This window comes from Microcebus murinus, chromosome 12 (assembly GCF_040939455.1).
Source record: "Microcebus murinus isolate Inina chromosome 12, M.murinus_Inina_mat1.0, whole genome shotgun sequence".
In the NCBI taxonomy this organism is placed as follows: Eukaryota; Metazoa; Chordata; class Mammalia; order Primates; family Cheirogaleidae; genus Microcebus; species Microcebus murinus.
Window position 1 is genome coordinate 61,414,557 of NC_134115.1, and position 14,403 is coordinate 61,428,959.

The following is a 14,403-nucleotide window of genomic DNA, read 5'->3' on the forward strand; positions in this document are numbered from 1 at the left end:
ATGAAATAGCAGGTAGAAGGAAACTATTTGTAGTTAAGTACAAATAGTTATAAGTGCACTTATAAATTAACAAAACCTGTAAGTTGTAATTGTGTATAAGAACTTATAAAACCATGTTTCCCTCATTAGGTCAGATTGTCTTAGTCAAGATCCTGAAAGTCCCAAACCAAAGTTTGTAAGAGAAGTTCTAGAAAAATGTATGAGGTAAGTTTTTTGTGTGTTCTCCTTATTTTAAGGTCTCCTAATTTCTGTGGGGGGATTTTTTTTCTCATCTATGCATCTGTGATGTTTGTTCAGAATACCATTTTTGAAATCCAAGTACTTGCCCATCTTAAATCTCACTTTTTAATCAAGATTGAAGCTGAAAAAAGTAGGCAACCATGCCATTTAGAATCTATGTGAATTAAGCCAGTAAGTTCGGTTAAAAATGTTATTGTGTGAAATGATTTCAGATTTATAGAAAAGTTGTCAAAATAGTACAGAGAACTCTGTCTCCTGTTCACCTGGATCCCCCCCCCCCCCCAGTTGTTAACATTTGATCATGTTTGCTCTCATGCTCACTGCTTTTTTCCCTCTTCAGATACCCATTATATTGGTCTTCAAATAAACTGTAGACATGACAGCCCCTCCTCTTTCAACATCCACTACCTATTTCCCCAAAACAAAGCCACTCTCCTACATAGCCAGCATAGAACCCTCCAAATCAGGAGATCAGCTCTGGTACAATACTACCATGCAATCCACATGCTGCTGAAATTTTGCTAGCCATCCCAAGAACATCACTTTTTTCCTTTCTGGTCCAGAATCCTACCAGGAACATGTATAGCATTGAGTTGTCATTCTCTTCAGATTCCTTCAGTCTTGAACACTTACTCTTTCTGTCTTTTGTGTCTTTGTGAGTTTTAAACAGTTTAGACGTTTATTGGATTGCTCTGATATTTCCTCATGAGCAGACTCAGGTCTTGCATTATTGGTGCTCTCAGTGTGTCCTGTCTAAAGGCACATGAATCCTACCTCTTGATGTTACTCTTGATCATGTCAGTGTCTGCCGGGTTTCTCCCCCTTAACCCTACCATTTTTCCCTTGTAATTTATTAGTGTTTTATGGGAGATATTCTTAGGTTACACTCTTATGCTATTCTTTATCAAACCTCTACTCTCCACTGAAAACTCAAAACTTAGCCATGACTAAGGTGATTGCCAAATGATGGTTTTCTTTTTCCATTATTTTTTCTACATTTATTAGCTGGCATTCTACTGTAAGAAAGAGCTGTTTTTCTGTTTATTTATTTCTTTATTTATATATTGGTAGGGACTAATGAATTTGTTTCATTCAATGGATTATAATCTGTGACTGTCATTATTTTTTGTCCAAATTGTCCCTGATTTGTCCACAGGAATCCCCAGTAAGGCCTGTGTCTTTTTTTATAAATGTCCTCTACCATTCATTGAGCATTTTCTTATTTTCTGGCACAAGATGTTCTATGCTCATCTTATGTTTCCTTGCCCCTCTGCTGGTATCATCTGTTTATTCAAAGAGCCTTAGTGTCTAGTAGTGGAGTGTAATATTTAGGAACCAAGATCTGGGTACTTGATGTGCTTGTTGCCATTGGGATGTCATTGCTTTTAGTCCCTCTTGGTGGACAAACGTACATATATCTATAGTTTTTTATATCTACTTGTGTGTATGCATGTACCTATTCCTCCAATTGCAATCCAACATCTCGTTTCCTCCCTTCTTCTCTGCCATGATTTGTAAATACTTTCTCAGGCAGTAAAAACTTGGCTTTCGTTATCCTCAGTATTTATTTATTTGGTACAATATAACCATCTTCCAACCATACAGACTGTAACCTCCACCACACCCCACCCCACCATTGCCACACATTCTTGACTACCAGGCTTGTGGGCCCACTAGTCTACATCTGAGTGCACACCAGTAAGTTTTGAAGTAGGCCTGAGATTTGGGATACTGGCTTAGGCAATAGCCTAAAGGACTTTTTTTTTCCCTTTCATTTCTTGGTTGTTAGCTGAGTTCAGGGTGTTGGACATTGTGACTTTTCAGGTAAGTTGGGTGTTACCAAAGAATGGAACTGATGAAAGACATTTTCTGAGGCTGTTATTTGTATTGTAGGTTGTCTTACCATCAGCGTATATTAGATATTGTTCCTCCTACCTTCTCAGCTCTATGTCCTGCAAACCCAACCTGCATTTACAAGTATGGAGATGAAAGTAGCAGTAAGTAATAAAATAAAATAAATCCCTTTGTCTAAAAGTACCAATGCAAGTATATCTGAAGTCACTTATTTAAGGTGGAGAAATTGAACTTTTCCTTTTCTTGGGGTTTATATTTTCTCTATTTGAAAGGTGGTCTATCACTAGCCACTATTGTTTTATTTGCCTTGTCATCATTTTGAGGATTTTCTTATGTTCTAGTTAGTTATAACTGGCTTACAATTTTTTCTCTTTTGATACTGTTTATGGTGTTATGCCCATGGTATTATTTTAAATACAGTGCTAAGTATAGCAAGATGAATTTATAGCCAGAACTTACTAAACTGAAAATGTGTCGTTGTCCTGATGATGGAGATTACTTGAATTAATTACCATCTTATAACAGTTCGGGTGTAGTATTCGGAACATAGGTACACACAGTCTGTGGCAACATGCCTCTAGAAGTAAATTTTTAAATATGATTTTCTTACCTTTTTTGGTTACATCATCTCTGAGATTGCACCATAAATCAGAGGGACTATAATTTGATATGCCATTTTTCACTTTGCATAGTATTTATGTGTAATGAAGGGAAAGTGTTATATATTGATGATTGCTGGTAGAGAGTTAAGTGTAGAGTTTTTCCAAGTGATTTTCAGAATGCACTGAACACACAGCCCCTCCATGAGCCTTCCATTTCATGTCATGTAGAGGTTCTTCACATCTGGAAACACTCTACTCTTGTTTTTCATATTCTACCCCCTAGTTCTCCACCTATGTCTCTGACAACACCTGTTTTCCTTGAAATAAACTTTGTTGGTCTTGATGCTAAGTACATTTCCTATGTTATGCCAACTCTGAGAAGTAGGTATGATTATACCAATATTACAATGGAGAAATGGCTCCAAGAGGTCAAGCCAGAATGAGATCACTTCTGAGTGGTGGAGCCCAGATTCAAGTCTACATGCACTAACTGAGCAGCCTTGTTCTTAGCCACTGTGCTTTCTGGGAGATGAAATGTTCATGTAGCACTTAGAAGTTCTAGATTTAGACTTTTGTCTTGTACTAGCTCAGAGAATCACAAGGTACAGTCTTTGCTATCACCTGAGACTTTTGATGAAGATAGAGCTTTCTTTTTTTACCATAGGAATAACTCAACCTAACATTCAAGGCTTTTGTAACAGTTGTTCCTACTTTATTATTTTTCATTTCCCCCCAAATGGACCTCTACTTCTGCCAGGCCTACATCCTTTTTAATTTTTTCTATACTTCTTGTTCTTGGTTTTGCCTTTGTATCATTATCCCAACCTGTTTCTCTCTCTAATTCTTGTTCTCTTTCTAGGGTCTGGCCCAAGCCCCACACCTGTAAATATTTTTTAACTTAGCAAGCCAGTTTTATATTGCTTTCTGGCTACATCTAATAGAAATATCTTGGTTCCCCGGCTAGAATGTAGATTCCTTGGTGATAGGGGATTCTGTTTTTCTTCACTTTCTTATTTCCAGGGAAAAGCTCATAGCAGGTATAACATGACTATCCTCACATGACCTGTTGTAAGTGACTTTATTCATTCCAGGTGCTTAGTAACTCACACTCTTATGACAGGATTGCCTTTTGTGTCACTTTTTTGCCTCCCTTACATTAAAAGCAGATTTCTGTTGCTCTGATGATGCCTTAAGTATATACCTGCACACATTTTATACAGTAAGGATTTAACTGATATTAACCAATAGTAAACAAGGAATCACATCCACATGAGCATCTGGCTTAAATAGATTCAAGCTTGTAGACTCAGCAAAGGGGAAAGGCAAAAAAGAAAAAAAAAACCTCGTAAGTTGGCAGCATTTCCTTGCTCAAACTCAAAACTTAGTTTTCACTATCCCAGGGGAAAGAGGGAGGAAAGGGATATTGGCACAATGAAAGAGAAGTAGATTGATTCTTGGCTTCTGAGCCCAGGAGAATTCAAGGCATTAAAAGAAAGCTGTAACTATATATAGTTTTCTCCTCATCACGCATCTTGAGGAAGATCAGCCTCCCTTGTACTCTGGATTTCAATTAGCTAAGTGTTCTTAAGGAAGTGTTGAAAGGAGAATTGTCTCTCTCTCTTTTTTTTTTTTTTTAGGTGAAAAACCATTAATCTATTAAAGGAAACTTTCATATGTGGTATCTTTATACAGATTAAGTACTGATCTTGGGATAGAGTATTCTATTTTGAAAGGAAAGAGGTTTTTTTAAATTCTTTATAATTTAACTATTCGTAAGTCTTTGAACCTAATCTTTCTTCTTCATTCTGTTTAGATTCTCTTCCTGGACATTCTGTTGCCCTCTGTTTAGCAGTTGCTTTTAAAAGTAAGGCAACCAATGATGAAATCTTCAGCATCTTGAAAGATGTACCAAATCCTAACCAGGATGATGATGATGGTAAGGGAATTTAATGTTTCTTGAATGGAACTATGTATAGGCCAAGTTAAAGCTGAAACATTACTCTGGCAACATGAGTCCCTTTTAAGCCCCAGTGGATGCCCATAAAGTTTGGCCTGTTTCATGTAAGTTGTTCGTAGGACCCCAGTATTTTCCCACTTATATAAAAAGAGATCCTAACATCTCTGAAGTGGCTTACATTAAGAATATAAACTTGGCTGGGCGCCGTGGCTCACGCCTGTAATCCTAGCACTCTGGGAGGCCAGGCAGGCAGATCGTTTGAGCTCAGGAGTTTGAGACCAGCCTGAGCAAGAGTGAGACCCCTTCTCTACCAAAAATAGAAAAAATTAGCCGGGCATGGTGGTGCGTGCCTATAGTCCAGTGACTCGGGAGGCTGAGGCAGGAGGATCACTTGAGCCCAGGAGTTTGAGGTTGCTATGAGCTAGGCTGACGCCACAGCACTCTAGCCAGGGCAACAGAGTGAGACTCTGTCTCAAAAAATATATATATATAAACTTAATCCTAAATAAAAAATAAAATATACTGTTACCATTCAAGGATTTTTAAACATTCTCTGCTTTCACCATAGATTCCTAACTAGGAAGACTGGGTGTGTTATAAAGTTGGATATGTTCTCCAAATTAAGCTATTATAATAATAATGTTTAACATTTACTGATTTATAAGTTTACCTGAAATCAATAAATAAGAAAAAAATCCTAGCACTTTGGGAGGCTGAGGCGGGTGGATTGCTCAAGGTCAGGAGTTCAAAACCAGCCTGAGCGAGACCCCGTCTCTACCAAAAATAGAAATAAATTAATTGACCAACTAAAAATATATATACAAAAAAAAAAATTAGCCGGGCATGGTGGCGCATGCCTGTAGTCCCAGCTACTCGGGAGGCTGAGGCAGTAGGATCGCTGAGTCCCGGAGATTGAGGTTGCTGTGAGCCAGGCTGACGCCACGGCACTCACTGTAGCCTGGGCAACAAAGTGAGACTCTGTCTCAAAAAAAAAAAAAAAGAAAAAAAAGAAAAAAAATGACTTGCCTTATCAAATACTAAAAAACATATTATGAAAACTACAATAACTAAAACAGTGTGGCACTGGCACAAAAAGAGACAAATCAGTAGAACAGATGACAGGTCTACTAGGACAACTGTGTAACTATTTGGGGGGGGTACTTTTTGATAGATCTGTATATAAGGACATGCATATAAAAAACAACCAAAATAAACAGTGGTCATTGGGTTTTTATTACTGGAATTTTGTTTGGATTTTTCTAAGAAACTTGTATTATGATATTAGAGGAAATGTATTTAGAAAGCATATATTGAAATGATAATATTACATACAGGCATCAGACTTCTTTTTTTTTTTTTTTTTTTTTTTGAGTCAGAGTCTCACTCTGTTGCCTGGGCTAGAGTGCCATGGCATCAGCCTCGCTCACAGCAACCTCAAACTCCTGGGCTCAAGCGATCCTACTGCCTCAGCCTCTCGAGTAGCTGGGACTACAGGTAGGTGCCACTATGCCCACCTAATTTTTTCTATATATTTTTTTTTTGCCAATTAATTTCTTTCTATTTTTAGTAGAGATGGGGTCTCACTCTTGCTCAGGCTGGTTTTGAACTCCTGACCTTGAGCGATTCACCCACCTCGGCCTCCCAGAGTGCTAGGATTATAGGCATGAGCCATTGTTTCTGGCCTAGACATCTTAAGAGTTAAGGATTTACTGTATTTTTTTGTATTAAATATATTACCTTGCCATCATATTAGAGAGACTTGAATAAGGAAATCAAGTTTTTAAAGAAATGGATCATACAGAAAAATTAGGAAAAATTAGTTCTTAAAATTAAGAATTAAGAAAACAGTTCTTAAAATTCTTAAAATTAAGAATTAAGATTATGTTTAAAGCCGGGCACAGTGGCTCAAGCCTGTAATCCTAGCACTCTGGGAGGCCGAGATGGGTGGGTCGTTTGAGCTCAAGAGTTGAGACCAGCCTGAGCAAGAGCGAGATCTCATCTCTGCTAAAAATAGAAAGAAATTACTTGGACAGCTAAAAATATATATATAAAAATTAGGCGGGCATGGTGGTGCATGCTTGTAGTCCCAGCTACTTGGGAGGCTGAGGCAGAAGGATTGCTTGAGCCCAGGAGTTTGAGGTTGCTGTGAGCAAGGCTGACACGCCACGGCACTCTAGCTGGGACAACAAAGTGAGACTCTTGTCTCAAAAAAAAAAAAGATTTTGCTTAGTTTTATACTTTGAGTATTTGGATCAGTGATAGTCTTTTATTTATTAGTACTTAAAGACATTACACAAATGTCTGACTTAGTGTTTGGATGTGAACTTGCCATCTGTTTAGCATTTGAGGTGAGACACCAAGGAATTGCTATACTTTAAATTTTTGTGTCTTATTGTGAAATATTTTTCAGATGAAGGATTCAGTTTTAACCCATTGAAAATAGAGGTCTTTGTACAGACTCTGCTACATTTGGCAGCCAAATCAATCAGCCACTCCTTCAGTGCTCTTGCAAAGTAAGTACGATAAGAGCACACAACCTTTCTTTGAGGGTTTGGCACTTTGCTTGGTGAACATCGATGGTATAGTAATTTTTACCTAAAATTGTTGAATCTGAACATGTTAATAGTATTATTTAGTTTGATACAGTGGGTTTTGGGTTTTGGTAGCTAAAATCCCTATCCCATGGCTTTTGTCAGTCTGTATGTATAGCTTGCATATGTACAGAGAAAGTGCATTTTTTCATGTAGACAATTAGAGAAGCTAGTGAAAACCTAGGTCATAGGGACAGTCATATATACAGTCAGAAGCTCCCACCCTGTTTAAGCATTTTCCCTAAAGGAAGTTAAGAAGAAATGAGAACCAACTAACATTGTTGGGAGCCATTCAAATATTGGCATCTAAAGACAGAGTTCTCTAACCTGTCAAGAGTCCAAAAGAAGAAAGAGCACATAGATTTTCCTTTGGCCAAACAGAGAAACCTGACATCGCACCCCATCTCAGCTTCCAGGGCTCTGTATTACTTACAGGGTGCCTACAAAAGATGCAGTCAGAATATTTCAATACAGTAGAACAGCAGTCCCCAACCTTTTTGGCAGCAGGGACCGGTTTCATGGAAGACAATTTTTCCATAGACTAAGGGTAGAGGGGTGGTTTTGGTATGATTCAAGCACATTACATTGATTGTGCAGTCAAACCTCTCTGCTAACGATCATCTGTGTTTGCATCCGCTCCCCAGCACTAGCATCACTGCCTCAGCTCCACCTCAGATCATCAGGCATTAGATTCTCATAAGGAGCGCACAACCTAGACCCCTCGCATGTGCAGTTTACAGTAGGGTTCATGCTCCTATGAGAATCTAATGCTACCACTCATCTGACAGGAGGTGGAGCTCATGGGGAACAGCTGTAAATATAGATGAAGCTTCAGTCACTGGCTCACCCACCGCTTACCACCTGCTGTGAGGCCTGGTTCCTAACAGGCCATGGACTGGTACCAGTCCACAGCCTGGGGAATAGGGAGCACAGTGTTAAAGACAGTTCCTTAGCCCTTACCTATGCTTAAATACATGGTAAACTCTAATCCTGGCCTAGATATATTATAGCTATAGTATATTGTAAATATCTTAAGATTTTGTGACAGCTTCCATAGAAACTATGAGTCTCTAATCATATCTTTTACATCCTTAATGGTTAATATTTGGTTATTTTGTATTTACTTATTGCATTGTAAATTGAATAACATTGAAAAGGTTTTGAAAACATTAAAATGCTTATATATGGTATTTTCCCCTCATTTATCAAAAGGTTTCATGAAGTCTTCAAAACCCTAGCTGAAAGTGATGAAGGAAAGTTACATGTGCTAAGAGTTATGTTTGAGGTCTGGAGAAACCATCCACAGGTAAAAACTATTTAGTTAGACATGTTGTGGTTTGGATTGTATAAGTATAAAAATAAGGGAGTTAATTTCCATTGTTTTAGTTTGAAAAATATGAAATTTGCCTCTGCCCATAGAATGCTTTTAAAATCTATAATTTTTTTTTAGTGCTATGGGAGTAATGATGTTTGATTCATTCTTTAAAGAGTGTTACCGTTTGTGTTTGGAATATAATATTGCAACACATTTTAAATACTTTGTAGGAATGCTTGTTGCTTGGAAGATTCTACTACCAGGGTAGCAAATGGTTATCTAGTCTAGCCAATTTTTATAAGCAAGGTCCAGATTTCTCAAATCTCAATATATTGTTTTTATACTGTGTATTATAAAAAGGCCCTGAGACATGTTTTTTATGATTCAATTGAAATTATATATATTTTTTTGTATGGATATTATCTAATTTTTTTTATTTAAATATTACCGTTCAAGAGTTTTTCTTTTTTGTTCAGTCAATCCTTATTGGTATTATAGTATCTTGTACAGTATTAGAGCCAATCAAAGGGCAGCATAACTCTTAAGACGTAATGGTCAAATGGATCAATTCTAAAGCCACTAAATGAATTTTATAGTCGTCTTATTTTACTTTTATAGCAGCAGTATTATTTTGGCCTCCATACTTGTGTGTAATTTACTGAAATAATTCTTACATTGTAGATGATTGCTGTACTAGTGGATAAGATGATTCGTACACAGATTGTTGACTGTGCTGCAGTAGCAAATTGGATCTTCTCCTCAGAGCTATCTCGTGACTTTACTAGGTAATATGAATTATATTACAAAGTTTGTGTTCTCATGTGGTTTCTTATTACATGAGCTCCAAATTCTGATCTAAACCAAGTTGATACTAATACACTAATGGTCCAATCTAATAATATCAGACATAGCAAAAATTACCAGACCATGGAAATCTACACAGCCAGGTATGTTGCAGTGTTTCTTAGGGACACACTTGTAAGTCAAGTCAGGATTAAAGCAGCCAGGTAGAAATGCTGTTCAAGGGTCTAGAGTGCTAAGAAAGAAAACCAGCAAGAGCTGGCTATGTATCAGGGACTCAGATAGGAGTCAGGAAGGGTTCCAGCTTCAGTGGGGATGGGACCTGAAATGTACACCAGGAACTACAAGAAACCAAAGCTATAGTAGATTAAATACATGTGGAGGGATCCAGAGCAAGCCTGATGGGTAGGGTACCAAGATACCTGGGGGTGGGGGTGGGGTTCTCACCATAGTCATAAAATCCTAGATTTTAATGCAGAAGATTCATTCTGTACTCATTTTCCCTAAAGGAAAGAAATTTTTCACTAAGTTTTGTTCTTATTCGTGAAGTTTCACGGGCTTTATGATTGATCAGAATTGGGACAACCAGAGTTGACACAAAACAGGAAACAAAAGTGAATTACTTGGAAAGACATAAAAATCCATCACAACCTTTAACTTCTCCGCTATATCTGTTATTGCCAGAGGACACTAGTCTGAAATATACTGAGTCTTTAGGGTGATAGGATGTGATCTAAAGTTATGCCAGCCAAGTTGGCCTTCACAAAGAAAGACAACAGAAAGGCATTCTCAGATCTGTAAACTCTCAGAAAACTGACCACCCAAGTATGTTTTACCTATTATCCTTAGTGATTTACATTTTCAACTCATTTTATCCTTACACCACCACCACAAAGGAAGTTTCATTATTGTCCACACTTTACAGAATAGGAAGGTGTCGCAGAGTGCTTCAGTAGCTTGCCCAAAGTCACACAACTGAGTACAGAGCCTTCCTCTTTCAGAGTTAAAGTGCTTTAATTATCTTTCAATTAAACTATTATATCATCCAGGTCAAAATGTATAGAAGAAAGTACAGTTGACCGTTGAACAATGTGGGGGCTATGGCCACTGACCCCCCCCAATGGAGTAAAAAATCTGCATGTAACCTTTGACTCCCCAAAAACTTAACTGCTAGTAGCCTACTGTTGACTGGAGACCTTACCTATAACATAAATAATTGATTAATATTTATTATATACTGTATTCTTACACTAAAGTAAGCTAGAGAAAAAAATACTAAGAAAATCATAAAGAAAATATATTTACTATCTATTAAGTGGAAGTGGATCATTGTAAAGGTCTTCATGCTTGTCGTTTTCACATTGAGTAGATTGAGCAGGAAGAAGAGGGATTAGTCTACTATCTGAGGAGTAGCAGAGGTGGAAGAAAATCCATGTATAAGTGGACTTGCACAGTTCACACCCATGTTGTTAAAGAGTCAACTATACTATTCTGTGCTGTATCCTGGCATAGGAAACAGTTTATAGACAGAAAAGTAGGTAAGAAATTACTTTAAAAAAGTAAATCATTTCTTTAACAAACACTGTAAAGCACCTACAAAGGTGATCCTGGCATTTGAGCTATTTGCTGATAAGATAGCTGACATACAAATATTTATCTCATTCTTAGAGCCCAGCAATTGATAGCTATTGTCAACTAACAAGTTTTGTAAATGTTCTAAGAGAATTGGCTGGGTGTGTGCTAGTTAAATAGTATAAAGCATGTCAAATATGCCTCAGATTACATCACCATTTTGAGAAATTCCAATGTGTATTATTTACATTTAGAAGAGAAAAAATGTATTTCTGTTCCTAATGTTTTTTAGTTTGCCATTTCAATCCAGTAAATATATACATGCACCTTCTACGTACATGTAGTAGGAGACAGAAACAAGAAAAATGACAAGGACACAGCACTGCACTCAGGGAGCTCACCTGAGTCTAATGGGTGGAGTGACATATTTGTACAATTTACAATAAAAAGCAAATCATAAGTGTTGCTGGAGAAATATGACTAATTTTCCCTTTCCAAAAGGTATATAGCCTTTCCAAAGGATGGAAGGCCATATCAGCCCTTAAGAATGAATAGGTTATAAAAGTTGGGGTTTTGTTATCTATAAGCATAGTTTAACGTACAGTAATCAAATGCCATATTACTTTAAGATTGTTTGTTTGGGAAATCTTGCACTCTACAATTCGTAAGATGAGCAAACATGTTCTGAAAATCCAGAAAGAGCTAGAAGAAGCTAAAGAGAAACTCGCAAGACAACACAAACGAGTAAGTCTTTTTTCAATTCATAAATGGTTAGAAGGTATACTGGAAACTCTGGAGAGTATTCAGAGTCTATTCCCTTGATGGTGATTTATTTTTTTCTGAGTCCAAATTATGCAGAGCAGACGAGGGGGAAAGAACAGGTGGTCTGTTGTGCATTGTTTACTGCACAGTGAACCTCTTTAGGAAGCTACAAACTTTACTTTCCATATTTCACCGTCTCTGGGTCAGCTTCGTGTTTGCACTTTCCAGAAGGGAAAAGGACACTTAATATATCTGTAAGAGTCTCTGATGCAAGAGGGAAAGAGGGAGAAGATTGTAGATAACTTACCATTTTCCTGGTCCTGTGGGGAGGGATGGGACAGTCATTCACAAGTTTATAAAATACTTCTCACAGTAATAAGAAGTTTAGTATTTTAGCCATTTTGGAGGTAAGCAGTGAGCTGGCTGCATTCTGTAACTTAACATGGTACTATTGACAGTATTCAGTACTCAGGACAGTATTTTCCAGTGTTATGCATATTTACCAGAGTAGAATGTGGAAAAAAAATGTTCTTATTCCAACCTATAGCAAATTTGAGTGCCAGACTCCAGATAGACATACATATATACATATATGGATATAAACACACTGATAGACCTAAAACACTACAAGGTAAATGGTGTCATCCCATTTTATAGATATATAAATAGGGGCTCAGAGAAGTTAAGTAACTTGCTAAAGGTTACATAGCTTGTAAATGACAGCTAGTTCTGACCCAGGTCTGTTGGACTCCAGAGACTTTTCCTCATGCCACACCGTTCCAGAAATGTGCTATCCAGTACAGTAGCCACTATCCACATGTGACTATTTTAATTTAAATTAAATACAATTTAAAATTCAGTTCCTTGGTCACACAGCCACATTTCAAATGTCTAGTAATAACTTGTGGCTCATGGGCTACTATAACAGGCAGCACAGATTTATGTAACATTTCTCTCTTTCTAGGAAGGTCTATTAGGTGATAGGGCTCTAGAACTTTACCTTAGAGTGGTGTTAGGAAAAGATAATTATGCACCTAGGTGCCTAGATCATAAAATAGACCTCATAACAGGTGCTGCATTAGCGATAAAAAGCCAAATTCTATAAAATCAGAGAAGGGTTCTGATAATTTTGCTGAAAGCCTGGAGGAGGCAAAATCATAGATGGGACCTTAGCATTAGAGTATTATCTAGAAGGATTACTAGGCTTTCTAGGTGCAGTGATGCCACCTTCTTGCTGAAAGGACCTTGGTGTGTATTATATGACACCTAGAACCAGGTTCTGGCTCTGCCACTTTCTGGCTAGGTAATACTGAGACTGTTATCTAACCTCTCAGCCTGTTCCCTTCTCTGTAAAGTGGCGATAAACCATGCCTTATTTTTCTTCTGCCTTTTTTAAAACCTAAAGCAAATGATATAAACTCTTCATGGCAAGCTGGGAGGGAATTATTAAAGGTCTGCAGGGATTTATTGAGCCTATCATTGCCAGCAGAAATGGATTTGTTTTGGGTTTTTTTGTTTGTTTGTTTTGAGACAAGGTCTTGCTCTGTTGCTTGGGCTGCAGTGGTGGGCATCATCATAGCTCAAATAGCTGGGACTACAGGTACACACCACTACCACCATGATTGGGTAATTTTTCTAGTTTTTATGGAGGTGGGTATCGCTATGTTCCCCAAGCTGTTCTCAAACTCCTGGCTTCAAGCAGTCCTCCCACCTTGGCCTCCCAAAGTGCTGAGATTACAGGTGTGAGCCACCATGCCCAGCCTCCAGCAGAGGTTCTTGGGCAGTTCACTTTGAATTATGCCGTGTCAGTTGTAGCAATTTCTAAATTATGTCAAGGACGAGCAGCCTATGGCTCATGAGCCACAAAAGGGCCTACCCAGCTTTTCCATATGGCCTATTATTAGAGGAAAGATTAGCAAGCTGCCTCCCTGCAGTTACTGCTCAGATCATCAAATAGTGATATTTTGTAGCCAAGACCCCCACAGCTGTTACCAAGAGAAGTGCCACTTAATTTCCCTAGCCTAGATAAGTACCCATGGAACCTCTGAGCTTGAAAAGACTGTGTCTGTGAACCACAGCTGGACTTTGGCGGGTGTGTGTGTTGTTTGGCGTGGGGGTATTTTCACTATCCTATACATCTTTAAATACCATTTGACCAGACAAAATAAAACCCTTCCCCTTATTTGATAATATTTAGAACACTGGAATTCTAAATGATATTTTCCTTTGTTCTTGTGCCTTCTGTAGCGAAGTGATGATGATGACAGAAGCAGTGACAGGAAAGATGGGGCTCTTGAGGAGCAAATAGAAAGACTGCAGGAAAAAGTGGAATCTGCTCAGAGTGAACAGAAGAACCTCTTCCTTGTCATATTTCAGGTATCTTCGCTTGGGACATTGATACATATGATAAAAGGAATGAATGTATTTCTTTAATTTTAAAAAATGTTATTTTTAATCATAAAAGGAATACATGCACATTTATATAAGAGTTTAAAAATACAAAAATTTACAAAGGATATAAAAGTTCACCACTTGGAGGCAACCATGTACACCTGAGTTGTGCTGTTTTATTTAGCATTCTTGCATGAACATTTCTCCATGCTTTAAAAAAAATTGTGGGTTGCTTTTGCTAAATACATTTCTCATAGTGAATTATTACCCGTTTTTGATCATTTGGGTAATTGCTTTCCTTCCATGAACATTTTTGTG

General features: G+C 37.7%; 2 protein-coding genes across 3 annotated transcripts in view; one reads left to right on the top strand and one right to left on the bottom strand.

The window, feature by feature from the left end:
- NCBP1 (nuclear cap binding protein subunit 1) overlaps nucleotides 1-14,403 on the top strand; it is a 41,098-nt gene that overhangs the window by 24,672 nt on the left and 2,023 nt on the right. For both annotated transcript variants that reach the window (XM_012769047.3, XM_012769048.3), the window contains 8 exons: nucleotides 130-204; nucleotides 2,134-2,237; nucleotides 4,510-4,632; nucleotides 7,064-7,166; nucleotides 8,457-8,550; nucleotides 9,241-9,344; nucleotides 11,562-11,676; nucleotides 13,942-14,070. In XM_012769047.3, the coding sequence (XP_012624501.1) occupies nucleotides 130-204; nucleotides 2,134-2,237; nucleotides 4,510-4,632; nucleotides 7,064-7,166; nucleotides 8,457-8,550; nucleotides 9,241-9,344; nucleotides 11,562-11,676; nucleotides 13,942-14,070 (847 nt within the window). The remainder of the gene's footprint in view (nucleotides 1-129; nucleotides 205-2,133; nucleotides 2,238-4,509; nucleotides 4,633-7,063; nucleotides 7,167-8,456; nucleotides 8,551-9,240; nucleotides 9,345-11,561; nucleotides 11,677-13,941; nucleotides 14,071-14,403) is intronic.
- The window catches only part of XPA (XPA, DNA damage recognition and repair factor), a 68,666-nt gene that overhangs the window by 19,153 nt on the left and 35,110 nt on the right, over nucleotides 1-14,403 (bottom strand). The gene's annotated exons all lie outside the window — the stretch shown is intronic.